General features: G+C 44.0%; 11 protein-coding genes across 11 annotated transcripts; 7 read left to right on the top strand and 4 right to left on the bottom strand.

Annotated features, from left to right (window-relative positions):
* Window positions 1-913: 913 nt before the first annotated feature.
* On the top strand, window positions 914-3,427 carry BRETT_002816 (uncharacterized protein; the record flags this gene model as incomplete). The annotated part of the gene is made up of 1 exon (XM_041281336.1): window positions 914-3,427. The coding sequence occupies one exon, from the start codon at window positions 914-916 to the stop codon at window positions 3,425-3,427; it is 2,514 nt and encodes an 837-aa protein (XP_041139127.1).
* Window positions 3,428-3,621: 194 nt separating this feature from the next.
* BRETT_002815 (uncharacterized protein) lies at window positions 3,622-6,120 on the bottom strand (the record flags this gene model as incomplete). The annotated part of the gene is made up of 1 exon (XM_041281335.1): window positions 3,622-6,120. One exon carries the CDS (start codon window positions 6,118-6,120, stop codon window positions 3,622-3,624), a length of 2,499 nt encoding a protein of 832 aa, XP_041139126.1.
* Window positions 6,121-6,613: 493 nt separating this feature from the next.
* BRETT_002814 (uncharacterized protein) lies at window positions 6,614-7,831 on the bottom strand (the record flags this gene model as incomplete). The annotated part of the gene is made up of 1 exon (XM_041281334.1): window positions 6,614-7,831. The coding sequence occupies one exon, from the start codon at window positions 7,829-7,831 to the stop codon at window positions 6,614-6,616; it is 1,218 nt and encodes a 405-aa protein (XP_041139125.1).
* A 267-nt stretch (window positions 7,832-8,098) lies between these two features.
* On the top strand, window positions 8,099-10,138 carry BRETT_002813 (uncharacterized protein; the record flags this gene model as incomplete). Its single annotated transcript, XM_041281333.1, has 1 exon — window positions 8,099-10,138. One exon carries the CDS (start codon window positions 8,099-8,101, stop codon window positions 10,136-10,138), a length of 2,040 nt encoding a protein of 679 aa, XP_041139124.1.
* Window positions 10,139-11,080: 942 nt separating this feature from the next.
* BRETT_002812 (uncharacterized protein) lies at window positions 11,081-12,049 on the top strand (the record flags this gene model as incomplete). The annotated part of the gene is made up of 1 exon (XM_041281332.1): window positions 11,081-12,049. One exon carries the CDS (start codon window positions 11,081-11,083, stop codon window positions 12,047-12,049), a length of 969 nt encoding a protein of 322 aa, XP_041139123.1.
* A 2,189-nt stretch (window positions 12,050-14,238) lies between these two features.
* Window positions 14,239-15,108, top strand: MP65 (Cell surface mannoprotein mp65; the record flags this gene model as incomplete). Its single annotated transcript, XM_041281331.1, has 1 exon — window positions 14,239-15,108. The coding sequence occupies one exon, from the start codon at window positions 14,239-14,241 to the stop codon at window positions 15,106-15,108; it is 870 nt and encodes a 289-aa protein (XP_041139122.1).
* Window positions 15,109-15,700: 592 nt separating this feature from the next.
* On the top strand, window positions 15,701-16,042 carry BRETT_002810 (uncharacterized protein; the record flags this gene model as incomplete). Its single annotated transcript, XM_041281330.1, has 1 exon — window positions 15,701-16,042. One exon carries the CDS (start codon window positions 15,701-15,703, stop codon window positions 16,040-16,042), a length of 342 nt encoding a protein of 113 aa, XP_041139121.1.
* A 185-nt stretch (window positions 16,043-16,227) lies between these two features.
* On the bottom strand, window positions 16,228-18,402 carry BRETT_002809 (uncharacterized protein; the record flags this gene model as incomplete). The annotated part of the gene is made up of 1 exon (XM_041281329.1): window positions 16,228-18,402. One exon carries the CDS (start codon window positions 18,400-18,402, stop codon window positions 16,228-16,230), a length of 2,175 nt encoding a protein of 724 aa, XP_041139120.1.
* Window positions 18,403-19,432: 1,030 nt separating this feature from the next.
* BRETT_002808 (uncharacterized protein) lies at window positions 19,433-21,544 on the top strand (the record flags this gene model as incomplete). The annotated part of the gene is made up of 1 exon (XM_041281328.1): window positions 19,433-21,544. One exon carries the CDS (start codon window positions 19,433-19,435, stop codon window positions 21,542-21,544), a length of 2,112 nt encoding a protein of 703 aa, XP_041139119.1.
* Window positions 21,545-22,012: 468 nt separating this feature from the next.
* On the bottom strand, window positions 22,013-23,044 carry BRETT_002807 (uncharacterized protein; the record flags this gene model as incomplete). Its single annotated transcript, XM_041281327.1, has 1 exon — window positions 22,013-23,044. One exon carries the CDS (start codon window positions 23,042-23,044, stop codon window positions 22,013-22,015), a length of 1,032 nt encoding a protein of 343 aa, XP_041139118.1.
* Window positions 23,045-23,710: 666 nt separating this feature from the next.
* Window positions 23,711-24,688, top strand: BRETT_002806 (uncharacterized protein; the record flags this gene model as incomplete). Its single annotated transcript, XM_041281326.1, has 2 exons — window positions 23,711-23,845; window positions 24,323-24,688. 2 exons carry the CDS (start codon window positions 23,711-23,713, stop codon window positions 24,686-24,688), a joined length of 501 nt encoding a protein of 166 aa, XP_041139117.1.
* Between the last annotated feature and the right edge of the window lie 202 nt (window positions 24,689-24,890).

Raw genomic sequence — 24,890 nt, 5'->3', positions numbered from 1 at the left:
CTCCCTTTTCATACTGCAGTCCCGGAATACTACTCACATCCTTACACTCGTGATACTATCAAATGTTACATGAATGCTGCCTGCTTATTTCTTATCACTGACAGTTTATCAAATAATATGCATTCTACTACTTAATTTACCAAAGTGCGCGAATTGGTTTTCTCCTGAGGATATATAAGATAAATACTAGTACGAAGTCGATTTCTTAGTTCCGGGATTGCGACAGTGTAGAATGTGGTAAGGAAATAGACACCATCGAAAATAAAGTAACGAGGAAGCATGTTATTTCAGAATAAATTATTTTAATAAGATATATTACGCAGCATATTATCATGTATAGTTTATCAAACATTAAAAGATATCGGTTAATATTAACTTGTAAAGATTTATTGGAGATCATTGCTCGGTATAGTAGTAATTTTAATTTTCAGCTATAATAAAAACTTTGATTCACCAAAGCTCGTAAATAAAATTCCAGCATGACTTTCCCATAGTTAGACATTAACTCATTTAATTAAAGTTAGCTTATTCATTCCATTCAAAGACAATTATTTAGTTCAATTCTCAAGTTCATCAAGGATCACTTTGGACTACCTTTGACTGTTTAGGGACTCGACACGTTAATTATCGCCCACATGACCCACAGGTAGAAAGGTGCGTCAATCGACTCAAGTTGTCGAATAAAATGAAAAACACGGAGACGATGAAAAATAAAATATTACTTGCAGATAACTCTTATCATTCAACAAAAGGAACGTAAGTACGACCTTTTACTGATATCATCATATATGGACCAGGCAAAAGTTATTTTAAGGACATTGTATTACTTTTAGAGATATTATAGAGACTGAACATAGGCTTTTTTCAAAAATAGAAGTGTGATATTTCTTGGATATAGAATGCAGTTTAGAAGATGGCAGCTACTGAAAGAGTAATGAATGCAAATGTATCTTCGATACAACAGGAACAGGGTGCTAATAATGATCAGGCAGCAAATCCAAACGTGAAAATAATTTCGAAGTTTTCAGAGACTACAAGTTTCCCCTCATTACGGATTCGCATCAATCTGAACAACTTACGAACCAAAGAGAGTGGCGCATCGGCTTTAGGAAATATAGATTCTATACCATCAACTAACCAGAACATAAATCAAGACGAGGGGAACATAAACCAGGATAAAGCAGGTGTGGAACAGGAACCAGAATCTGATACGGAAACGGATATAAATGATGAGAATGCATTCTCAGATAGTATGGATGTTTCACAGTTAGACGCGATTGTTGACCAGGGACATAAAATCTTGGAAAGTACAAATAGCATGAACACTCAGAATTTGGGACTCGAAAAGATATCCAGTGTCTCGAACAAACGGTCTGGGCTAATGCAAGTGGCAGTTGAGCGAGATGGAAAGGAAGGAAAACTGATGGTTACGCTCAAGTTTCCGGAAATTGCGAAATTCATCCATGGAAGCAAAGGGTGGGGAGTGTCTGCAAGAAAGTTGAGCCATATGAATTACGCTACTTTGGAGCACAAGGCAAGACTATTGGTTGTATCTGTAAACATGTTGTTGGAGACGACGAAACTACCGGAATCGTCAAGAAAGATACTGGAGAGAGTGCACAACTGCTTTCTCAAGCAGTTACCAACTATGACGTTGGATAAAGTGCGAACGTTCGTTCTTCGACTTCATGGGTATCTAATGAGTCTACGAAATGTCATCGAGGGAAAGGAAGAGATGGATATAGAGAAATCAATACGTGAGTCGGCCAGTTTAATGGAGGAGCCTACGGTAGGGAGAGAAAAGCAGGTAGCTGCTAAAGAGGTGGAAAAGCGGATGAGTGCTAAAGAGGCAGGAAAGCAGAATGCATCTACTCAAAAAGCGGCAAAGCCCAAGAAGGCGGTCAAAGAAACGAAGAAAACAGCAAAGAAGAAGAAAGTGACGAAACGGAGAAAGAGAAAGCCAAAGCTGCCGTATGCGAGATATCATTTTCCTATCCCGGTGGACGACATGACAACGTTTGGGGGTCTGAGGAATGCCTTTAACGATGATGAAGATGAGGATGACGATGATGAGTTGGTGGAGGAGTCAATGGTGATGTCATTGCTAGACCCAATATCGGGCAGCCGGCTAGTCACACCTCTTCGGACAAGATTTTGTTCCCATGTAGGGTGTTTTGACATGGCATCATTCTTGGCATTGAACAAACTTCGTCCATTTAAGGTTGGAATACGTCGTGAGCGGCCATTGCCAAGTGGCGAGCCGAATGTTGCAGCCATATTTAGAGATACGAGGAGGAGGCCAATAAATCCGGATTCGCACAATCAAAAAACGACAGAGTTTGATTACAAATTGAGGTGCAAGAAGAATAAAGACGCGGGGAAGTACAACAACGACTTGGAATTCTTCAAGTGCCCGATATGCCGCATTGAGTTTAGCATTAAGGTGCCGGGAGATGTATACGTTGTTGGAGAACTTGTAGATTTACTGTTTAGTATGGATCAGGATGGCCACGAAAAGGCAGAGAAAGTGGAAATATCTCGGGATGGGAACTGGGTGCCGCTGGAGGAGGAGCCGGAGGAAGTGAAGATTCAGAAGAGTAATAGTGTGGTGGAGATAAATCTTGATGATGAGACCAGTGATGAGGAGGGGGAGGATGGGAAAAGAGTGAAAAAGGAGATGCCAAGTGAGGAGAATCGGGAAACAAATGCTGGTGGGCAGATAAGGATGAACAAGCCATTGAGTAATTGTCAACTGAGTAATTGTCAACTGAGTAATGGTCAACTGAGTAATGGCCAATTAAACCCAGACCAATTACACTCAGACCAATCACACTCAGACCAACTCCCCTCTGATCAGCAGCCACCCAATTCTCTGGGGGGAACTGCTATTATGTCTTCTGACACAGAGGACTCCTGGGATGCAGAATTTCAAGAGTTAGACCGAGTGATGGGTGAGGACTTTTGGGCTGAGGGAATTCATCGTCTTCGTGCAAGTGGATGGAGAAAGATGGACGGGACAGAAAGCGACGCAGAAATGCAAAATGCAGCATATGAAATGCACGTGGGTGTGAAAAAGCTCTTGAATGCACTCCAGGGAGATGATGGGAGGGCTGTGCAGGATAATACAGCACTGCCACAGAGAAGAGTTGGCCCCCCCCCTCCTCCTTCGCAATATCAGGGCCAATTCCGCAACTCGATCGGCCGTATTTCAGCAGATGCCGGACAAAGCCGGTTCCCGGGCTACTCGCAGCCCCCAATGTACAGTAATAGGAGAAACACCGGCGAAAATGGTGCCGTTTTTCTTAGAAATTTGAGACGCACAGCCACATATGGGCCACCGGGTGGCGCAGCTGGCAATAACGGGAATACAGAGCCGGTTTTTTTCACCGGAAACGGCGAGGAGGACGATCCGTTTGTTATAGACTAAGAAGGACTAGTAGCAAGTATACGAATACAAAACTACATGAAATGTGCCTACGACATGCACATGCTTACTTCTATAATGCATTTTTGTAGTAAATCTATACTAGTGTACACCACACGGGCTGTGTAGAGTGCTTTTTTTTTTCAATTTTTCATCATCTCATTTTTTTTTTTTTTTTCGCGCTGCTGTTGCACCGCCTAGATCGCGCTGGGATACTTCCGCTCGAACTTCTTCTCCAACACCTCAAAGTCCTCATTGTAAAGAGAGCTTCCGCCGCTGACTGCCCGTTCGTGACGGGTGGATGCCGGAATCTGGTCCACACCTGACACCTCTGCCTGCGGCCGGCCCTTCAGCGACAGCCGCCGGAGGTATGCCGGCTTCTTGGGCTTGGGAGGAGGAGACTTGGCTCTATGCTCATTTCTATGCTTGGTTTTATCTGGGAGAGCAAACGGATCGGCCTGCTCAACATCCGATATGGACAACTTTGGGAGCCCACTCTCCACGAGGCTTTTCCTGCGGACCAGATCGATGCCTGGGGAATTTCTGGCGTCTAATTTCGTATCTCTATCAGTGTACTTGCCGTAGCCATTTGCAGTCTTTGGAGCCGGGGTCTTCTTTCTTCCCAGGAGCTCCTTGACCCTCCACTGTATGGAGTTGGGCTTTTTTGGCGGGTGCAACTTGGGGATTTTGGGCGGGGCGTGCAGATGGGACTCGAAGGAGTGCCTGGTCTGAAAGTGGCTTCTGTGATGTTTCTGCTCGGGCAGAGAATTGGAGATGCTGGTATCCATGTTTTTGGAGTTGCCATCAGCCATGTCTTTGGAGTTGCCATCAGCCATGTCTTTGGAGTTGCCATCAGCCATATTTTTGAAGTTGTTATCAGCCATACCTTTGAAGTTGCTATCAGGCTGCTTTTTGGTACGAATGTGCGACCGCGAGAAGTCAAGAAGGCCGTCAGACTTCTCCCTCTGGCTGTAGGACGATATCCTCGAGGAGGACGAGGAGTGCCGGGACAAATGCGAGGATCTGCGGCGAGAAGAAAACCGGCCACCTGTAAGGAGATCCCTTAATGACGAAATACTGGACCTCTTGCTGACAGGACTGGAGTTCGAACTGGAGTCCGTGTTGTTGGCCGAAACATCCCGCAGGAACTGGACCGAGCTGTCGATGTTTGGCGGGTGGCCGGGTGATAATTCCACGGTTTCCTCCTCGGTCATTCCTGTGATGATGCTTTCAATTGGCGAGACAATCCTGCTCTTGGCACTGCTGCCGTTGGCCATGCCCTCGTAATCGGTTGCCGACATACTGAGCGGTCTCCTGAGCAAATCCGGGGGATACCTGGACCTGGATGTCGCAGTTTGGGACTGTGAGTCCAATAATTTTGGCTGTCCCTGCTTTGAGCGCTGTGTGTACGGTCCCTGCTTTGAATGCTGTACGTACTGTGCTTGCTGTGTGTACTGCACTTGCTGTCCCTGTGAGGATGGCAGTATATGTTGGTAAGACTGTGCCAAATGCATGTCACTCCCACTGTTTGCCACCCCAGCCCCCCCAGGAACGTAATTGCGAAGCCCGGCAAACGGATCGGCACCGCCTTTCGGCTGCCGCGTGGCAACGGGCGTGTTCCGGCTCACCAGGCCACTGAAACGCGGAAGTGCACCGGATGAGACCGAATGTGCAGGAATGGCATTGTGGTTGGTGGATGGCTCAACACTGGCCTTTGCCGCATAAACGGGGGCACCCTGTTGCAGCCTGTGGGCAAACTGCTTCGGGAAAACCTCCCCTTTCATCTTGCAGAGCTCCTCAAGCAGCTGAAAGGCATCTGGTCTCGCGTTTGGATCCACAGCAAGTGTTTTGGAAATCACGTTCTTCAACCTCGCACTGAAAGGCGGTGCAGGCGGGAAGGAGAAGATCCCGTTGACGATCGCATAGTTGCCCCCGCCGGCATTTCGCGACCCGTTGATGGCATTGCTCTCAAACGGTGTGGTGTAGTAGCACAACTTGTAAAGCATGACGCCAAGAGCCCAGATGTCCGACTTCTCGTCGATCGGCTGCCTCTTGTACAGGTCGACCATCTCGGGACACCTGTACTGCGGCGTTGTATTGTGAAGAATGTCGTTTTGCATCACCTGGAACTCCTCCAGATTCCGCGGAGGCTGCATAGGCGGGCAAGCGGAGCCAAAATCGCAAAGTTTGAACGTCCCGTCGTCCGCCAATAGAACATTCTCGATCTTTATGTCCCTGTGAATGAGTGGAGGGTCGAGCGAATGCACGCAGGCAACGGCATACGTTATATCGTAGATTATATTGATTATCTCGGGCTCCGTGAGCTTGTTGACCAACCGGGTGTTCATGAAGTCAATCAACCCTTTTTTCGTGCAGTACTCCATTAGCATGAACACCACGTATCCCTGCCCGTTCGACGCATGGCTGGCATGCGAGTCGATGTACGAGACTATGTATTTATTCCCCTCCAATCTTCTCATTGCGTCCACCTCCTGCCTTAGTTTATTCAATTGCGGCTTTGTGGGCACCGCCACACGCTTCAAACATCCCACCGTCTGGTTATTCCACGCTGGCGACATCCGACACGTGTAAATTTCTGCAAATCCTCCCCTCGCAACATATTTATCGATCACAACTTGGTGACTTCCTACTGTAAGCACAGTTCCTGGCTGGTATGATGGTACCGGCTCCGACATCCTATATTCTATACTGTAACGGTTCCTGCTGATGGAATCTCGTCCTATACTGCTGTCTTAGGCACAACGAAGATCTGCGTTCCGGGAAAAAAATCCTGCAAATTTCACACAAATACGTCACTTGTGTTTGGTAGAATGCTTGGACACATAGACTACTCTGCTCTGCTTCTCGGGACATTGTTGAAAAAAATCCAAACTAAAAAAAAATCCAAAATAATTTAAATAAATAATCAAAGTCTGTACATCAATAATCCTATCAAAATACACAGCCTTGACACTTGAAAATTACCACCACATGACACTTAATGTGAACAAGCAAAGGCCACAATGGCAAGATAACTAGTAAGATAATATATTTCAGCTGGGTTACATTTGACCTCTGGACTGGCCAAATGCAAGTTTTCATTTTCCGAATCTGTTTGCTCAAACCGTCCCTAACCTACAACTACGAATTTCTAAAATGTATCTCTATAAACTGTACACAAAACTCTACTTACTCCCTAGAATACGGCATGAACCGCGAGGACTTGTGTGAGTGGTGATGGTGGTGATTATGATGATGATGATGCCGTGGCTCGACACTACCATCTTGCCCCTCATGGCGCTTACTATGATGAATATGGCCATCCTCAGCATCTATTGTCTTAATTGGCTTCTTTTGAGTGTGCTTGTGATGATGATGACTCTTCGAACCAGCCTCCTGTCCGAAAAACCTAGAGCTAGTGTCCCCGAGCATATTACCCGACACATTCCATATTTTAACAAGGCCATCTTCACCGCCAGTATATATGACACCATGATGAATGACCATATCTCTCACAATGTCATCTCCGTGTGCACCAGGCAGAGAAATATAGTCAGAATCAGTGGATAATCCATCAAAAGCCACTTTTTCGGGATCAAATTGGTACAACCGCAACTGCTTAGTGCTATTTGACCCGCAGCAAATATAACCTGGAGCATATAAATCCACAACATACTCGCAACTCCATTTGTCCCTGATATCCCCATAATCAACTGGGTCAGACTCCACGGACTCTTCTGTTGTGGTGTCTATCAAGGAGTGAACACTGAAAGTTTCCATGTGCGATAAAGTGTACAATTTATCGTTGGGCAAAAAGTTTGCCGAATGCACAGAGGCAAAATTTATCACCTGCAACAACGCATCTTCCTCCTTCTCGGCCTTCAAATCGTAAACGTTGACATAACCGTCTGTTGACCCACTTAAAAGCATATTGCGTCTAGTTGGATGAAATCTGACTTCTGTAATATCATCCTGATGGCATTCGGTAAACTGCTTAAACGGCACACTAAGTCTCCTTCTATCCCATATAAACAAATGTGAATCACCCTTGAGCTCTGTGCCAGCTCCCACTAAAGTGTCACGTGCATCCAAGGACACAAAAGGAAGATTCTTCACACCTTCCATTGCAGCGACACAATTATTGCCGTTAGGAGATCTGAGATCCCATATTTTCACGATTCCATCATTGCTGCAACTGCAAAAAGAGTTCTCATCGACCTTCCGCACACTGTTAACAGCACCACCGTGTGCATTGATCTCTTTATGCTTCTCTGTTTGTCCAAACGGTATAACATCAATCTTTCCGTTGGATAGACCGGATACAAGCCCATGCTTATCTAAGCTGCACAGCTTTAGTACCCAATCATGACAGTTGATTGATCCAGCAGACACCGCCTCTCTCTCCATGACTGTTATGTATCAAATATGTGGATATTCTTTTCTATAATGCTGTAAATGTATCCAGCTTAGAAGGCAGGAGAAATTTCATCTTAAAAAAAAAAAAAATAAAAATAATAATTAAGATAAATAAATCGACGATAACGGAAGAAACGGAACGCGCTTCCATGCCTAATAAGTCATTCCTCTTTATCAAGATATATCTTAATCCACTTTTATTCTCTCATCTCCTACGTAAAAATTAATTCTCTGACAGGGGTTATATGGTTAAGAATCATGAGTAGCATCAACAAGTCACGGACGCATTTCATTCCCAAACTGGGTAAGAGGAGGAAAATCAACCCTAGGAACAGAACACCAAATGTTCCAAAGCCATCAGACAAAACTCACGAACAAGAGCACATAAATGATGAAAACACTAAAGATGCATCCGGTAGTGCATTGCCTAAGGATATGCAAAAGAAGCCGGAGGTAAAGGCACCAGAAGCATCGGAAAAACAAACAGAAAAAGAACATGATAAGGATACAACCAACACTAACGGCAACCCAGAAAACTACAAAGGCAAAATCGCAGTGCCAAACCCATTGAAGGAGGTTCCATTTTCAAAACTGGAATTGGCAAGAAGACCATCTCTTTCATCTTCTATAATTTCCAGAAGAAATTCGTCGGTTTCCAGAAGCAGGAGACCAAGTCTATTTGGGGTACCATCTGTTAAAGTAGGTGGAAGTAGGAGATTATCATCACTCAAATCGAGCAACACAACAGTGAATGTGGGAAAGCAAAAAAGTAGGAGAAGCAGCTCGAATGTTCTTCCGCCAATCTTTGGCTCAAGAAGATCATCTATTTCATCTATTCGGGGCGGAATTCCGGAAGTTGCAGCTGTTGAAACCACAGAGCCGGAATCTGAAACTAAGCCGGTGAAGATATCTATTCCATCTGCTCCTCCTAAAAGAAGAAGGAGAAGCTCTGCAATTGCCTCAAGAAGAAGCTCGGTGGCTGCAGAAACACCAAATGTGAAAATATCGGCTTCGCAAATGGATAACGTGCTAAAGGATCTTGAGAAGGTTGACGAAAATGTGGTCTCGAGAATTGAAAGCAATGCTAAACCAGCCAAGGCAGCCGAAAATAAGCCAGAGAGTGCCAAAATGCAGGAGTCAAGTTTGGATGTCGGCAAAGTGAAAAAGGCAAAGATCGAGGCCAAGAAAGAGAAGGAGCTTGAATTGACTCCGGCAGAGTTGAAAAAGGGAGAGAAATACTATCTCGACAGAAAGAAGAACCGGATTCGCAAGTTAAAGCTTTCAAATGGAGGCAGCAGTGCCCCAATGCTGGAAAATGATACGACTGTGATTGCGGATGCTTCTCAGCTGAAGGGCCTTACTCACAAGGATGATGCCGAATTACTAGAGAAGTTTGTCTTGGATGAGAAGAATTTCACTATTCGAGATCTATGTAAGCCATTCTTTCCTATTGGAAAAGTTTCTAAGGATTATAAGCTCGCTGTAACGGCTGATAAGCAACGGATGAGCGAGAGGGCGGAAAGAAGGCAGAAGAGATTAATGGCACGAAAGATGAGAATACCGTTTGAAAAAGTGGAGGGAGAAAAAGAGCAAAAGGAAGAAGAGCAGGAGAGAAGGAAGAAGGTGAAGGAATTCATGGATAAGGAGGTGAACGAGTCCGATAACCACCGAATGGTGCCCTTATTAGTCACAAATGACGATGGTACAGTTACATATAGTCATGAATCGACGTATATTGATCGACATTCTGGTACGAAAAACGAAGGTGCGATGGAAAGAGTGCTTGAGAACCCTTACGAACATCTTGTGAACTCTGCAACGTATTCTAAACGGAGGTTTGCAGAGAGGTGGACAGCACAAGAGACGGCCGAGTTTTATAGGGCACTATCGATGTGGGGGACCGATTTTGGATTGATATCTATGCTATTTCCTTACCGAACGAGGAAGCAGGTGAAATCGAAATTTAATCTTGAAGAATCGAAGCATCCGCACCTTATCGAATTTGCACTCATCAGGAAACTTCCGGGTGACATCGCAGAATATTCGGGAAAAAGTGGGAAAACGTATAAGAGTCTTGACTACTACGAATCGCAGTTGAAAGACCTTCGTACGAAGCACGATAAGGAGATAAAATCTCTTACAGCGGCAAAGCAAAAGGCTCAAGCAGAGGATAGAAACAATGCCAAGAGAATTTCTTCTATTCCAACCAAGGTTACTGCAAAATCCAGAAAAGCTGTGCTTATGGAATTCAGGAAAAACGAGGAAGTGGTTGGAAGCATTCCCCCAAAACAGGCTTAATGTCTATGATGAGGATTTGCTGAGATCAGGAGTGATGAGTGGTCGACAATTGCGATTAAATGCGATCACTTGTGCCTTTACCTATAAATTTATAAGAAAACTGTATAATTACGATCTGAAATTGAACGCTTTAGATGCTACATGTTTTGCTTTATCGTGATACTACATGAATCAAACCTGAGACTTCCACATACCATTCTTCAAGGTTAGGGCTAGGCCCAGCCTATTTAGGATATTCGAGAACCCATCCATTTCAGGGTTTGCCAGCTACAATGCCTTATCTTATACATATCTGAATAGGGCGGCTTGGAAATAAGCGTTATTAGTCTTGTGCGTATCGAAATCGAATTGTTAACCTTATTCACGTCTAAGCTTAATACAATAAAAACCCTCAATTTTATGAATTTTTCTCTATAGACAGCACAACATTCCCTTAAGATTTTTTTTTCTCTCCCAGTGATAAATATAGAATTCCGGCAATTTTCCCGCCCTTCGTATAACCTTAAAAATAGACGCCGACTTTTAACGAGGCAAAGTAGCTCGGGATCTGACATTCATTACCATGTGCAAAAGACCTTACAAAACTTGACCTTTTTTCCTTTACTTTCTGTAAACAACTAATTCATACAAAACAGTTAGAAGGGCCTCTAATTTAGACATTCTGTTCAGCATTCAACTCATTTCGACGTTATTTCTGAGTCTACTTATCAGATTTAAATCTGTGTCCTTATTTCACCAAGTTCTTGGTTCGGAAAAAGAAAAGGTGCCTGACACCTATTGAGACCAGAAAGAAACAGAAAATCAAGCAAAGCATAAGGAGAAACACCAGCGAAAACGTCATACATACAGAGTCACAATGCAGAAGGACTACATTCTAGAAATCGAGTCTTCAGAGACAGAGTGTCCCAAGTTAGTATATCAACAATCACAACAACCAAGGAGATGGTCAGGAAAAGGACAGAAAAACGAGAAAAACGAAGGCGCCAGAAATTTGTGCGTTTTACAGTGAGAAAAAGTCGACCAATAAGCATACTGACATTTGGGACAGCGTCAAGACTCATCACAGGCTTTCTATTGACAATATTACTTTTCCATACTCTCTCAGAAGTGGATCCGATCAGAAATGTCATAAGACTGCTTTACGGGCTTTTTGGAGTGCAGTCTGGAACATCAAAAGACGATCCTAACGGAGGAGTTAATGCAAAAATAAGCTTTATGTGCAGTGTGGTGAGGAGTCTTAAACGAATAGGAGTGGCAAAGTATGGCAAAGAACATTCTGGGTGGCCAAGCATACTGGATATCGTGTACTTCGTTGGTAGTGCAAAGTTCACAGACTGGTTATTCTGGCAGATAGATGGTGATATCGAGGAATCTTTACTCATCATTCCTAATCTTGGTGTGCAATGCGAATCTGTGATTTTGAAACGGTCTTTGGCTGGACTTGGGTTCCGTTTTTTGTTGGCATTAGTCAGGATGATCGTTGAGAGGGCAGTGACCGCGATAGGGTTGTTACAGGGCAAAATACAGAGTCATGTTCTTCGAAAAGAGGATACAGGAAGACAACGCGAACTTAGTATTTCAAGAAAGCAATTGGACAGACTGATTACCTTGGACAAATCGCTTTCCAAGTGTAGCCGACTGGTCCTAAGCCGGGAATTCGTCCCGATGGAGTATGTCAAGGATTTGGTTATAAACGAAGGATTTGTGAAATTCCAAGTTTTGTTTTATCTTTCGCTAATAACGAAGAATGGTTCAGATCGCAATAATCAACAACAATCAGGTACTCTTGGGATCCAGCCTGCGGGAAAAGGTGAGACCCTTAAAATGATCGTTGTCTTTCCACATCTTCTTCCGAGAAGAAAGTTGTTGGAAACAGTTTGGAGAAGAAGTCGGAAGTTCATTGAGCGATGAATTCCGGCATCGGGCCAAAGAGAGGTATGCTCGTTTCGAGTAATATCTATTAAAGACAAGCTGTGAATACGAACATACCAAAGTTCGCCATGGTTTCTTTAGTTTTCATTCCCTTTTAATGCTTTATGTAAATGACTGGGCTGATTTGTAGCCCGGGTATCATTTCCATCATCTTCATTCATACTTTTCTAATCATCAAATCAGTTTTCATAGCATATTTCACATACAATTTGTAGCCGTACGTATGCTTTCTGTTTATGGGGAGCTCGGGTACTTAAAATAATAGTTGTACTACACATATACGAATTCTCATTGTGTGAGGTATGAATTTTCAATCATGTAAACGATCTTCGACTCTTGGCTGAATTATTTTCATTTTTCACCTAATTGTATTACCGGCATTCTGAAAGGGGATAATGCCATGTCGTTTAGCCAGGTTACAAGACTAGGACTTTCAATATATCACTTTTCATTAATGCTTGATTTGAAAGATTCGTTCAAAAGAGTCACTCCGATGAATTATAAAATACTATACAGGTGTGAAGTACATAGTAGCATGTGCATGCACGCATATTTTCACACCGAAGTAATTTCAATATTTCTACATAACTTCGTAGCCGTAAGAACAGCAGAATCTAGACATTTTCGTTTACCGTATTCCGTGAACTGAGCCCGAATAAGTGTAAATACGTTTGGTCCTGCATGTAGATGTCACCAAAAGAATTATTGTAATCTTCCGGGTTTGTACATAATTGGCTGCATTGAGCCGGATTCGTTAAATCTGAATACGTATTGGAATAATGGGAGCCAGATCAATGTACTTTTATGAATGTTCCCCCGGTGGGGTCTGTTGTGCCGCACATCATTTAATAAATCGCTCCGGTATTTCCCACTGCAGAATAATCACTCGAATTATTATCGACCCCTTTGGAATTTGGAATTTCATGCGTCGATAGTATGACAATAGCCGATGCGTATGAAACAGAATAGAAAACGCTGGGAAAAATTTTTTTCATCGGCGCTTATCGACTAATTGGCATTCTGGATGGGAGAAAAACAGAGAGTACGATATTGATAACAAGTTAAGGTATTTTGTACAAGATTAGGTATGCATTTTAGGGTAGAACATAATTTATCAGACCAGGATAGGGAACGAACCGGAATACATGAAAATACGGCAATTTACTGTAGCATACACATAAACCAATCTTGGTCCGACATTTATTGTTGCTTCAGCTTCTTTCAGTAAAACCTGACCCATTGAGCATGGCCAATGAGATTACTCCATTACATCATACATGATCAGGAGCACAATTTTCGACGCAATTAATACTACTTGCTGTATTTGCCACCAGATGAACCCTTTGCGTTTCCATACCTGAAAACACGGCTATTGTGTGCAGCTCCTTGTGGATTCTGCGGATACCTTTTTGTATTCCCTTAAGTGCTGTTCTCGGTATCACAATGCGAAATATGTTACTGGTAACACATCGGCAATATTCTCAATTTCCATTATTGAAATATTTTTTAAAATCTTTCTTTTTGAATTTCCAATTTTTTTTCTTGCTCTCCCTTGCCTCAGGGTGGGATCTGATTCGATAACACTTTGGGAGCGACTTCCCGAATCAGCGGAAATGCTGCCGGTTGCATTGTTGGCCATGACTTTGTTTACCTCGAAAATCTTGATTCGGATGCATTGTTGAGCAACAAATTTTTTTCTTCGTTCTCTGCGGTCTATTGATATTGATAGTTTACCCTGTTTATCATCATTTACTGACCTATTTACTTTGTCAGTGGGTTGTTTCGAGTATCCGGCTAGCTGTCCATTAATTTCACGACTCCATTATTTATTTATTTTCCTTTCGGTTTGTTTTATTTATTTATTTTTTCCCGTGCGACTTTTCCCTTTTTTTTTTTCCTTCCTCTACGTACTAGTGCAAGAAACGTACGTCTATTGAATTTAGACCATCGAATTCTCCTTTGGGCACTCATTGCATCTCGTACCCCTTTCTTTCTTCTTGTTGGTGTCGCACTGATATTTTAACGTGCTATTTCCCTTCTCTCTTTTCCACTCTGCTCATCGCCTAGTAGCAAAAAGTCTTTCCGCCGACCAACTATCGTCATTCCTTACTACTAAGCTCGAAAGACTCACCCATTTACACTCTTTACAAACAGCAAATTTTGCAAACATGATGTTCACAGCTGTTCTTGAGACCCTTGCCGTGTCACTCCTTGCCATTTCGGCTCAGGCTTCGCCTCTTCCAGGCCACTTGCACCACCAGCATAAGAGATCTGACTCCGAGAGCACTTTGGGTATTACTTACTCTCCTTACGAGGATAACGGAGACTGCAAGTCGACTTCCGAGGTTGCCTCGGACTTGGCCAAGTTGTCCAGCTACAAGCTTATCAGATTGTATGGCGTGGACTGCAACCAGGTTGCAAATGTGCTCCAGGCCAAGGCTGATGGCCAGAAGTTCTTCCTTGGCATCTACGACATGTCGGATATCGCCGGTGCTGTTGAGACTATTGCCGAGGCTGTGAAGCAGTACGCCTCCTGGGATGATGTCTACACCGTGTCTGTTGGTAACGAGCTTGTTAACAGTGGTGAGGCCACCGTTTCCCAGATTGCTGAGTACATAAAGACTGCCAGAGCTGCACTTAAGGCTGCCGGATATACCGGACCTGTTGTTTCCGTCGACACGCACGTTGCCATTCTCAACAATCCAGGCCTTTGCGACTTGTCCGACTACATCGCCTTCAATGCACATGCTTACTGGGATGGAAACGTTCTTCCTGAAAATGCCGGTGAGTGGTTGCTTGGCAACATCGAGGCAGTTTCGTCTTGTTGCGGCGGTAAGAAGACGCTCTGTGCGGAGTCCGGATGGCCTACCCAGGGTCAGGATAACGGAATCTGCGTTCCTTCCAAGGAGAACCAGGAATCCGCAATGAGCTCTATTTCTGAGGCTTGTGGCAATGACACCATTGGTTTCACCGCCTTCAACGACTTGTGGAAGAACCCTGGTTCCAAGGGTGTCGAGCAGTACTGGGGAATGCTATGATTAGTTCTTTTTTTGACCTTTCTTTGATTAACATTCTTTAGCTTCCTATTATGTTTTCCGTTATACTTTCTTTACTTTCTCTCTTTCTTTCGTCTGATCTATTCGTTCTTTGTGATTACCACGGTGGTGATGCGGATTTCCGCTTGCTGGCGGGCTTGTCACTATTCCCACACTTTTTTCGCCTTCACTTTCTCTTCTTATCTCTGTTTTATCTGCTTCTGCTAGATCGAAGACTATGCGGAGTCTATCGTTTTTGATCCGGCATCCTTCTCTGCTGACATCGAATTGATACCTTTATTTTTGAAATATAAGAATTGGCTTATGTATAACGGATGTTGTGTAGTTTTTGTAGCTTGTACTTGCTGCTGTGTAGTTATGGTAGCATGTGTGTGTTGTGTGGTCTGGAAACATCCTTGCAAAAAACGTGCTTACTTTTTGTGCTACTTTTTTATACTTACTTTTTTTGCTTATTTTTTCCTCAACTCGGCTTCATCTTAATTGCTCGATCTCTTTCATGTGACCTATATCTAGAATTGGTACTCAAATTTCCGGCCTAAAGCACTACAGCTTCAACTATACACCTTTTCTGATCATGCTGAATAGAGCACTCGGAGGACTTCGTGCAACCAATCTCACACAGACAACAGGCTTTGTAGCAAAGCGTTTGCTGACCAGTACCAGGTGCCTCAAAGAGGAAAGCAGAACGCCTTATGAGGACAAAATATACCGACAGCTTGCCAAAGAACTCGAGCCCAAAAGTTTGGTCGTCAAGGACATTTCATACGGAGATGGTGCAATGTTTGCAATCTCGATCGAAAGCGGAAAATTTAACGGTTTGTCAACCGTGAAGCAGCACAGACTAGTCAATCGGATTCTTAAAGACGAGATTTCCAAGTGGCACGGTCTTCAGCTTAAGACCAAGAAGACGGTGTGAGAACGAAGAGTTCTGAATGCTTATAGATGCCCATTGGCTGAGATATGTACATAATGCATGGGCCGAGATATACACACAATGCATGTAAATATACAACGAACATAGTTAACGAACATACTGCTACAGTAGGTTAAAATATCAAATCAAGGTAGTTCATGTTATAAAGATACTAAAGGTGTCAGCAATCACTCAACAACCTCCTCCTTCTCCTCCAAAACAACCTCCTTCATCTCCTCGATCACCTCAACCTTGCCAGTATCGTGATGTGCCTGCAAGTGCAAATCGTTGAGTTTGGCATGTAGTGATTCTCTCCAAGTGTACCAGTCCTGGAGCAACTTCTTTCTTCTCAGGATCTGCTCCCTCAACTCGGCATTGGCCTCCATGGCATCCTCTTCCTCGAACTGTGCCGAGTACTCCTTCAAGCTCTTTCTGACCTTCTTCTTGTCGGAATTCGTCAACAACGACTTTGGCCTTGGTCTCCACTGGAACTCCTTGAATCCATCCACTGCCTTCTCACCCAACACACTTCCCGTGTTGTCGTAGATCTTGTATCCGTTATCCAACGAGTGCTTCCAGGACGAGGACCATGCGGCAACTGCTCTTCCGGACTGTTCCCACTCGATGTTCGTCATTCCGTCAAACTGCCTCGAGACCAAGAACTTGGCGTTGGACGAAACCTTGTTGGACTGGTCCTTGGGCTTCTCACCGTCAAAATCGAGGTCGAAGAAGTCAACGGCACCTTTTCCCTCCCTCAACGTGGCTAGCGCGGCAAATCTGCCCTTAGGCGAGAACTTCACGCAGTTGATGAACTTGTTGTTGATCGTCTTGAATGAGATCCATCTCTTGATCGGCACCAGAACGCCCCTGCCCTTCTTCTGCGTCTCTGTATCGTAAAAGGTGATGTTGTTCATCAAGTAGGCCGGGTTGACATCCGGAGAATCGTTCTGCGAAACCGTGATGAACCGCTTTCCTATTGGCTCCCAGCCCATCGTGAGAACCACATCATGAACCTCAATCGTCTCGACCGGGATGTCTCTCTCCTCCAACTGGAAGATCTGCAAGCTCGAGAACTTTGTCTTCTTGGATTTCGTGTGCCTGGTCACACAGCAGCACAGATACTTGCCCTGCTGCTGCCAGAAGAGCCTGCAGTCACTCACCTGGACCATGTTGACGGTCCTGAGCACACTCCGGGATGGAATCTGCATCACGGCCACCTTGGCAGACTTGTTGGATTGCTCCGGAGTCCAGTATGCAAGAATGGCCTCTGCAGGTGCGTTTTTCCTGTTAGCGGCCAACTTGACACCACCCGGAGCAAAGCTGAAGTCCACTAGGCCCGGGATCTTGACCAACTTCCGGTCGAGAAGACTGAAATCCTTCTCCACGTCATAAACAGCAATGGCATCTGGTCCCATACGCGCGCAGTACTTGTCATCAAACGACCACTTGATCAACGGCCAAGGCATCGAGGCCTGGTGCTCCAAGTTCTGCGGCAATGGGAATGTCTTGACGGCAATACCCGTCTGGATATCCCAGATTACAAGCTTGTGGCCTGCACTTTCCGGCGTGAATGGGAAGCTTGCTCTTGCAGGGTGTCCTTCAGGTGGAAGAGTGATTGGTTCCGGCGAAATTGTCACCAGAAACTTCTCATTTGGCGAGCAGTCGATCAAGCGGACACCTGGGTGAACGAACCTACTGATTCTCTCGAAATTCTCGCCTCCCCAGCACTGAACACCGTTTGGAAACATCGAAAACAAGTATGTACCGTGTGGAGACCACTTCATGAATGTGGAAGTCCACTGGGATCTCGGCTCAATGACCGGCTCAGGGTTCAAGTTCTTCTTGAACCACGAGATCGAAACATCCTCGTTGTAGTGCGTCAAATACTGGTCTCTTCCTGCAGGATCCATGAGATACGACTTCAGATATCCATGACTCTTGAACTCGGGGATCTCCGGCTCCTGGAACTCGTCCTTCACCTTTCCCGAAAGAACGTACTTCTCGATGTCGCTGATCTTGTTCACCAGAAGTCGGTGCCTGACGTCCAACTTCTTGCCGTTCAAATGTCTCACTGCATTCAATGCCATCTGCGGATTCACAAATTCAACAAACACGTAACCCGCGGTCTTACCGTCTTTGACTGGAACATCCAGACGGACCACCTTTCCACATTGGCTGAACAGCTTTGCGAGAACCTTCTTCAAGATTACTGCCTTGGATTCTGGTGCAACTGGTGTGCCGTCACAAACGACAAATTTGTCAAGGAACCCTTTTGGAGGTCTCACTTGGTACTTTTTCTCCAAGTCCGACAAGTCCAACTCACTCAAGTCAACTTTGCTTTCATCAAATTCTGCTTCTGGCATGTTGTTGTTTGTTGTGCTTTTAACTTTTAGCTGAAGTTGTTGTTGTTGTTGTTATTTAGAAAACTCTCCCGATCTGAAATTTCTTCTTGACTTTTTTCCTCACCTCCAATTTTCCTCACAATTTTCGCTGCGCGGGAAAAATTTTGCGAGGTGCACAAAAAACTAATGCCAAACAATTTCTGATTACGTAAGCTATTACGTAATTACTGCGGAAACTTGAGTGCTCTAAATTTATGCTGTGAACAGCGGATGCTTAAGTTATTGTGAATAATTGCAGGGAAGGAAAGCTAGGTGGTAGGATAATAATCTTGGATCGATATAGTGGAGTAGTAAAATGTAAAGGAAAGGGATTTGTGTTTTGGAATAAGTGGTTTAAAATGTGTGTAGTAAGCGAAGTTACTAAGTGATGCTACCAAGAAATGCTAATAAATAATTGTTACCAAGTAATTGCTATCAAGTAATTGCTTCCAAGTAGTATCAGTTTCAATTCTGCACTCGCTATAGGCAATATAATAGCTAATATCAATAAATCTTGGCATCGTTATTTTAAAAATGATAGGAAATGGATATGCCATTTATCCATAATTATTACACGTTTGATAGATAACGACCCAGGAGAAAGAATACAAAGAATAGAAATGCTTTGACTGGATGAGTTGAAAACTCAGTGGGTATAGTTGCCGCATTGAGTAAAATGTGTCGCCAGGCTGAGCGCGGCAAAAAAATTAAGCTTAAAAAATGATTTGCTGATAACGAAGCGGTTGCCGAAATCAGGAAGGGAGTCACTGAGATTATAAGCAGATATGGAATAATGGACAATGCAACCAATCTGGTTGAAAATATCAGAAAATGTGTGTCCTTCTAATCTATGGTTCATTTTGATTTGTCGATGTGGGGCACGTCAATTTCTTAGAAATCCATGATATAAATAGAGGTCATTTCTGCCTGTACAGCGGATAATTATTGGTATATCTACATTCACCAACTTTGAATATCAGCATATCAAAAAAAAGCTATCTGCACATAAAACATGGAGCGTCTTAGCCAGATTGCACACCAAACAAAGGCATCGGCCGGTCCACCGGCTCATCCTGGCCATCCTTTGGACCCTTTGACCGTTGATGAGATTAGAGCCACTTCTGAAATTGTAAAAAAGAAGTTTGACGGCCATGTCATCTCGTTCAACACAATTACCCTAAAAGAGCCAACCAAGAAGGATTTTCTGGCCTGGCGTGATGCGGATGGACCTATGCCAGCCAGAGTTTCGTACTTTGTGCTTATCGAGAGTGGGTGTCCGGGAGTCAAGGAAGGATTGGTGAGTATTGACAAGCTGAGCCTGATCTCAAGCAGAGAACTCAAGACTGTGCAGCCGATCTTGACGGTTGAGGACTTGATCAACACGCAGGATGTGATCCGAAACGATGCAAACGTGATCGAGCAGTGTGTGATCTCGGGGGTGCCTAGAGACCAGATGGATCACATTTACTGCGAGCCGTGGACTGTTGGGTATGATGAGAGATGGGGGGCCAGCAGAAGGCTCCAGCAGGCATTGATGTACTACCGGCACAACGAGGACGATTCGCACTTTTCGCATCCGCTCGATTTCTGCCCGATTGTGGACATGAACTTGAAGAAGGTCATATACATCGATATTCCGAACAGGAGGAGGAAAATCGACATCAGCATCCCGAACTCAAACTACATGCCTAAGGACATGATCAAGAAGTACGGCAAGATGCGGGACGAGAAGCCAATCAACATCACACAGCCCGAAGGGGTGTCCTTTGAGATGAACGGCAACTGCATCAGCTGGAACAACTTCACGATGCACGTTGGCTTCAACTACAGGGAGGGAATTGTTCTCTCGGACATCCGGTACAACGATCACGGCAATGTGCGCCCGCTCTTCCACCGGATCTCGCTCTCTGAGATGATTGTTCCTTACGGCAACCCAGACCACCCACACCAGAGAAAGCACGCCTTGGATATCGGTGAGTATGGTGCGGGATACATGACTAACCCGTTGACTCTCGGCTGCGACTGCAAAGGTGTGATCCACTACCTGGATGCACACTTTGTGGACAGCCATGGGGACCCGATCACCATCAAGCATGCAGTTTGCATCCACGAGGAAGATGACGGTCTTCTTTGCAAGCACTCGGACTTCAGGGACTCGTTTGCCACGACTATCGTCACCAGATCGACCAAGTTGGTCGTTTCGCAGATCTTCACCGCGGGAAACTACGAGTACTGCATCTACTGGAGTTTTATGATGGACGGCACCATCAAGCTCGACCTCAAGTTGACTGGCTGCTTGAACACCTACGTCATGGATGAAAAGTACGAGAAGGCTGCTCCCTGGGGTTGCAGAGTGTATCCTCACGTCAATGCACACAACCACCAGCATCTTTTCGCCTTGAGAATCCACCCACGGATCGATGGTGACGGGAATTCCACCGGAATGGCTGAACCACGCTCCTCTCCCTATCCTACAGGCAGCCCGGAGAACATGTACGGCAATGCGTGGTACTCGCACAGCACGAAGTTCGTCAAATCGAAGGATTCCGTCACTGATTACGTAAACGGCCGCACCTGGGACTTCTTCAACCCCAACAAGGTCAACAGGTACTCCAGGTTGCACCCCTGCTACAAGCTAGTGTCTTTCCAGTGCCCTCCTATGCTTGCACAGCCGGGATCCCTGCCTTACAAGCGGGCACCCTGGGCCCACCACACCTTTCAGGTCATCCCATACAAGGAGGACCGGTTGTATCCATCGGGAGACTTTGTTCCGCAGTGGTCCGGAGACGGCATGGTTGGATTCAGGAAGTGGTATGGAAACGGTGAAGATAACATTGACAACACGGATATCTTGTGTTTCCATGTTTTTGGAATTTCGCACGTTCCTGCACCCGAGGACTTCCCGATGATGCCTTCCGAGCCAATTGCGCTGCTTTTGAGGCCTAGAAACTTCTTTACCGAGAACCCATCCATGGATGTGCCACCTTCCTACTCTATGACCACCACAGAGGCCCGGACGGCAAAAAACCACCAAGTGCACTCCGCCAATGACACCACTTCGAGATATGCGTTTAGCAGTGACAACGATATTGGTTGCTGTACCAGATTTAGCAAGGAGAAGTGATGGTTTTGGACTTTGTTTTGAGTGTTTTATCGTATTCATTTATAGTATAAACGTATTCCTATTCCTATAAAGTATTCCCTACAGTTTAAAAGTAGTCTTATTAGTTTAAAAGTAGTCTTATTAGTTTAAAAGTAGTCCTATTAGTTTAAAGTAGTCCTATTAGTTTAAGAGTATTCCCATACTGTATAAAGTAGTCCTATTAGTATATTCCTATTCCTATTAGTTTAACTCTATACGTCAAACGTCTCAATATGTCTTACCCACGTAATGCGTTGTATCCCCATATTACGTTCCTATCCATGTAAAGCGTTCGCATCTACTTCATGTGTTTGTTCTAAGATGTGTATGGTTAGTTGTTTTGCACTATCTCTAGCAGCATAGCTTTATACATGTTGTTCATATTGCAGAGCATTACATACTATCCTTCTCAACTATCCAGTCCCACGACTGGTTGCTGCTCCTTTCACCTTACATCCCTCCACCATTTCCCCCACCAACAAGCTCGTCAAACTGAGAAAACAAGTTCTCCATCTGGTCCGGAGCCATCAATGAATTGTCATCTTCTTGGCTGTTTCCGGGATTTGTTGCACTCTGAGCATTTCCAGCTCCATTATTGATGTTTCCCGCATTCGAACTGCCCATACCACTGCTTCCGGTACCAGAATTCAACCCACCCAAACTTCCAAGTAGTCCCAGGTCATCATTCCCGGTTCCAAGGGCATCTGCTCCCAAATTACCTCCCTGGTTATCATCCAACCCTCCGGATGTGTCCAAAAAGTCTAAATTGAGGTCATTCAAGCTGTCCATACCGGCGGTCTGAGATAGATCGTTCATGTTGTCGTTTGAATTGCCGTTTAGAGCATTTTCTGACGATTGACCCGCCGGCTGGACACCCATACTTTCCGCCGGCGGAACACCCATACTTCCCGCCGGTTTCTGTTGTGCCGCAGTATAACCGTCAAATTGAAGCATTGCATTGTCTGCCTGCCCCTGCTGGTCGAGATTAAATCCATCGAGATCAAGATCAAGCATGAAGTCATCGTTATTTCCAGAAAATTTCTTTGCTGCTGCCATTTCTTGCTGCTTTTTCTGCCCTTCAAGTTGCTTTTTCGCAGCAGCAGCAGCAGCCTCTTCGTTTCTTTTCTTCTCGGCCTCCTGTTTTGCCTTAACTGCCGCTTTCCTCTTAGCCTCCTCCTTCTCCTTCTTCACACGCTCAGTTTCCATCTTCTGCTGCAGTTCCGCCTCTTTCTTCATCTTAACTTTCATATAAGTGAGCATCGACTCTGCTCCCAGAAGTTCTAGATTGTAGTTGTCCAACACCCGATTGTACGCCTCGAAATCGCTCTTAAGAACATCTGTGAGTGGCTTCAACAAGCTGTCATTGTTGTGTGGAATTACCGTGCTTGTAGTTGCTGAAGAAAGCTTGTATGTCAGCTTATCCAAAATATCTGCTGATGAAATAAAGATGTTGTCCATCGAATCTTTGAGAAGGTTCGTCATAATGAAATTGTGGATATTCGATGGGATATGGTTAAGGGTGGATATTAAATGTGGAAAATATAGATGTAAAATATAAATGTAAAATATAGATGTGAAATATAAATGTAAAATATAGATATAAAATGAAGATGTAAAATATAGATATAAAATGAAGATACAAAATATAGATACAAAATATAGATGTAAAATAGAGATGCAAAATACAGATGCAAAATATAGGATAAACTTGAATTTCCGGCCTCTTCTAACATCTCTCCCTACTTTATCAGATGGTCACAATGTTCTGCCTCTGTTAATATTTTAGGGTCGATCGACTGCTAGCACCTAGCCCCTCATATTTTTGAATTCTTTTTGAACTCCCGAATTTCTGACTTTACTTTTCTCTTTTTTTTTTTCTCCCTCGACCAATCAAATGAAAAACCAATCGCGACCAAAGTTCTGCTCACTAATCCTCTCTTTACCGATTAACGCCCATCTTTCCCGCCCAGGCATCTCTACATAAGTCGCGGGGAAAATTAGGTAAGGGGAAAAATAAAGTAAAATAAAAAAATGTGAATTAGCGAACAACCTTATTGAGAGCAACGACATGGAAAGTATCAGAAAAGCTTACTTTTACATCTTCTTCCAACTATATTAGATTTTGCAACTGGATATAGCTAGACGAACATGTTCAGACAGACTATCAGAGCTGCTTCAAAGGTCAATCGACTTGTTGGTTTCAGAACTTACGCTGAAGCTGCTGCTCCAAAAGCAACTGCTGCTTCGAACAAATTGCGTTTGTCCATTGCACTTCCTCATCAAGTAAGTCAAACCTTTATGAGAGTCGGTTTAGAATGAACTACTTTGGCATAATTCAAATTTGTCTATCTTCATTCATCTTCAAAGGAATCGCCTGCTTTATTTGCTTTCTTTGCTCCACCTAATTTAATTTATTCAAGCATATGATTGTGTACATGAAAGATTATAATGGGTGTTATAACAATTCACGAGTTTTATTAGGATTTAAAGTGCAAGACTGGGTGCTATAGTAGGTGCTATTCATATTCTTCATAGTATGCACGATTCCTACTCTTCATGGTATGCACGATTCCTACTCTTCATACTACTTATGATTCATACTCTTCATACTATTCATGTTATACTCTTCATACTATTCATGATCCATATTCTGCATTCTATTCATGATTCATATTCTTCCTTCTCTTCATACTATTTCCCCACCGGTTTACACTTTTACACTGCTCGGTTTACTAACATAGCACATATCCTTATTCACAGACTGTTCTAAAGGACAAGGATGTTTTTCAAGTAAACATCCCTGCTGCAACAGGTGACATGGGTATTTTGGCCAATCACGTCCCTGTGATCGAACAATTGAGACCAGGTATAGTTGAGATTTTCGATTCACCATCTCATTCAGACAAATTTTTCATCTCTGGAGGTTTCGCATCTGTGATGCCAAACTCTAAGATGGATATTCTTAGTGTGGAGGCTGCTGCACTTAAAGACTTTGATTCTGCTGCCGTTAAGTCGCAACTTGCTGATGCGAAGAAGAACCTCGATTCTACTAATGAAAATGTTGCTGCTGAGGCATCTATTGAAGTTGAGGTTCTCGAGGCTTTGAATGCTGCTTTGAGTAAATAAGGAGATCAACACATTGTCCAAAGGATCAAAAGCATTAAGAACTACAAAGTGGCTACCACAAATGTGACAAATCAATTCCCTGTGTCATTATTTTATACTATGTATTCGCTCGCTCCATGAGTTATTATCCATATTCTTGAGATTATTATTTTTTTTTGAGCGTAGAGTTGCTGGCTATTAGCTGTGGTTAGCATCTGCTTGT

This window comes from Brettanomyces bruxellensis, chromosome 9 (assembly GCF_011074885.1).
Source record: "Brettanomyces bruxellensis chromosome 9, complete sequence".
NCBI lineage: Eukaryota > Fungi > Ascomycota > Pichiomycetes > Pichiales > Pichiaceae > Brettanomyces > Brettanomyces bruxellensis.
This window is presented reverse-complemented; position numbering and strand designations above follow the sequence as displayed.